Below are 3,028 nucleotides of genomic sequence, written 5' to 3'. Positions count from 1 at the left end.
CTTGAAATTTCCAGGGATGGAGATGCCACAGCTTCTCTAGGTAACCTGTTCCAGTGCTTGATCATACTTGTAGTCAGAAAGTTCCTCCTAATCTCCAACCTAAATTTCCCTTGCTGCAGCTTGAGCCATTGCTCCCAGCCCTGTCCCCTATGGCCACAGAGAAAAACCCATCTCCATCCTCTCTCTAACTGACTGTTATCAAAACCCTCCTCAGTCTTCTTTTCTCCAGACTAATTAACCTTAGTTCTTTCAGCCTTTCCTCCTATGTCTGCCTCCAAGGCCCCTAATCATTTTTGTCACTCTCCACTGGACTCTTTTCAATCTGTCCATGTCCTTCTTGAAGTGTGTGGCCCAAAACTGGACATGGGACTCCAGGTGAGGCTGCACCAGCATGGAATAGAGTCATAAGCAAGCTTCCCTTCCTTTGAAAGAGACACTCCATTTAATACAATCCACTAAGCCATTGCCTTTTTTTTTTTTTTTGGCAACAAGAGCACACTGTTGGTTCATATTCAACCTATGGTACACTGTAACCCCCAGGTACTTTTCTGCAGTATTGCAGCCTAGACAATCATTCCCAGTCTGTATTTGTGCATGCAGTTATTCCGTCCCAAGAGCAGGACTTTGCACTTGTCCTCGCTAAATTTAATCTGGTTGACTGCAGACCATCCTCTCCCCTCCACCCCTGCATCTATTCAGGTTGTTCTGGATCCTAATCCTACCCTGTCCAGAGTCTGCACTGTCAAACAACTTGGTGTCATCTGCAAATTTGTGCCAGACCCTTGAGGAGCCCCACCTGATACCCCCTCCCAACTAGATATTGATTGAGCCATTGGTAACTACTAATTAAGCATGATGATTCAACTAGTTTTGTATTCACTGATATGCATCTGCTCCCTGCACAGCTACCACACCACAAAACGTCTAGGATTGCATATTATACAAGCTTGTCTAATACAAGTTATCCTGCTGAAATACAAGAGTACAAAAACAAATCATTGCAGTTTCCTGCAAGCTTAAGCTAGCTCTCCTGAACCTGTACTTTGTTCCCTGTACAACGGCAACTGTTAAAGCACAAATATGAGACCCTTTCAGAAAAAGGAGAGGGGGTTACCCTGCTGGAGTTGCAGCTGTCGTAACTCGAGTGTCAACTGTTCATTTTCTTTTTCAAATTCAGTGGTAAGAGCATCACGTTCCTCTGTCAGGTTACGGACGTGGCCCACATAGTTTTCCACCTGGAAATGAAAAGAACATGGAAGCCTTTTAATGACTGTGAGACTTTGGTTGTCCAGCTGATTATTAACATCAGGAGCTCATGCACTAGTCTCAGTAGTTACAATACAAATCTAAACATACTTCCAGGAAGGAGAAGAAGAAAAAAAACCCCACCAAACATTTACAGAGCTTTTTAAATGTTTGGGATAGTTGAAGCTTTCCCTATTTCTCTCTGCTGATGGATACCTAGAAGCAGACTCAAAGGGCAAATATAAGGTAACGGAAATCAGTCCAACAAGAAACACATTGGCATAGACACCAAAACTGAGGTGCAACGAGGCAGATATTAGACAGACGCATGTACCCTATATTACAAGGTAGCTGTAAGTGAAAAGCAAGACTTTGAAAGGCAGAAAGAAGACAGAAATGATGGAGAAAGCATTGAGAACAGGGAGCTATAACTATAACTCTGTCTTCACGACAACTTTGGAAGCCTGATGTCAGAAACCCTAAGACAGCCAGTTTCACCCAATCTCACTGGCCGTCTGGAGCAGACAGGCTTGCTAAGCTGGCACACAACTGGCCAACAGAGCCGGCCAGGCTCTATTTAAGCCCCTTCCTAGCACTGCTCTATAGGCTGCATCTGTGGGCGAGATGACAGAGCCCTGCGGGCTGGGGGTTGAGCACCCCTGAGCCAAGTACATCTTAGAAGGCCATTCCTACGGTATTTGCCTTGGTGGATGACCAAGGAGAAGATGGAACAAGAGTGAAGAGCTCTTCATGTGAATTACCAGCAGTGGGGAAAAAATACATTCCTCACAAAAATGAGCGAGGCAGATTTTGAACGTGGCAAAGGAACAGGAAATAGAAATATAACTCCAGTATCAACTAGGCCATACTTCTCTCATTTCTTCTGCTTGCTGCTGTCTCAGCTCCTCCAAGCCCCGCGTCGCAGACTGTAACTTGTCTTCATTACGCAGCAGCAAGCGCCACACGCAGCAGAGCTGCTCTTCTACAGAGGCCGAAGGGCTGATCCCTTCTTCCTGGAGCCGCCGGAGTATGTCTTCCACCTGTATTTTTTCCTATACAAAGAAATCATCAAAATGTAACCAACTCAAATCTCCAAAACGCAGTATTCTCCGAGAAGAGATGTGTTTGGGCACAGGGATTTTTGAACTGACAACAGTTAACACGAGACTGAAACGTCCTCAGCGCAGCTCGTGCCGAGAACAGAAGTCGAATGCGCTGGAAGCAACCGGCTCCTAAACACGTTTAATGATGTCACGTTTGACAGGTCCTCTCTAACGAGCAGGCCGTGGGGCGGGTGGGTGTCTGCGCGCGGGCAGTGACGCTGCCTTCGTGAACACCTTTGGGAACGGAGGCACTAGGCAGCACAAGAACCAGAGACTCCCTCATTTCCCCAAACTCAAATTACACCATGTGCTTTTAATTAAAGGCCATGGGGGCTTTGTGACATTTCAACTGAGGAGGACCCGGGGCAGCTTGGCGTCTTGAGGGGTGAAAGGACACGCGCGGGGGGCGGACAGCCGTGCCCGGCAGCGACCGCCAACCGCCCTGCCAGAGCCGTGCCGGGCGCGGGCAGGGGAGGGGGTCCGGGCAGGGCTGGCACGCGGGCAGAGCAGGACAGCATGCAGTTTAACACGGGCAAGTGCAACGTGCTAGCCTTGCTGGGGCGGGGCAAGGACTAGGGCGCCCGGGTCACCAGGCCGCCCCTCGGAGCAAGGGCGCGGGGTTTGCATCGCGCATCGCCCACCACGTCTTGACGGTGACGGGCCCGAGTCTGGCCCTGCCG

General features: G+C 48.9%; 1 protein-coding gene across 1 annotated transcript in view; it reads right to left on the bottom strand.

The window, feature by feature from the left end:
* The window catches only part of CCDC30 (coiled-coil domain containing 30), a 37,790-nt gene extending 34,774 nt beyond the window's left edge, over positions 1-3,016 (bottom strand). The window contains exons 1-3 of the mRNA XM_025203700.1: positions 2,990-3,016; positions 2,115-2,297; positions 1,115-1,235 (exon numbers count right to left, since the gene is read on the bottom strand). Coding sequence (XP_025059485.1) covers positions 1,115-1,235; positions 2,115-2,123 — 130 coding nt within the window. The 5' untranslated portion in view covers positions 2,124-2,297; positions 2,990-3,016. The remainder of the gene's footprint in view (positions 1-1,114; positions 1,236-2,114; positions 2,298-2,989) is intronic.
* Between the last annotated feature and the right edge of the window lie 12 nt (positions 3,017-3,028).

Source organism: Alligator sinensis, unplaced genomic scaffold (genome assembly GCF_000455745.1).
Source record: "Alligator sinensis unplaced genomic scaffold, ASM45574v1 scaffold512_1, whole genome shotgun sequence".
In the NCBI taxonomy this organism is placed as follows: domain Eukaryota; kingdom Metazoa; phylum Chordata; order Crocodylia; family Alligatoridae; genus Alligator; species Alligator sinensis.
This window is presented reverse-complemented; position numbering and strand designations above follow the sequence as displayed.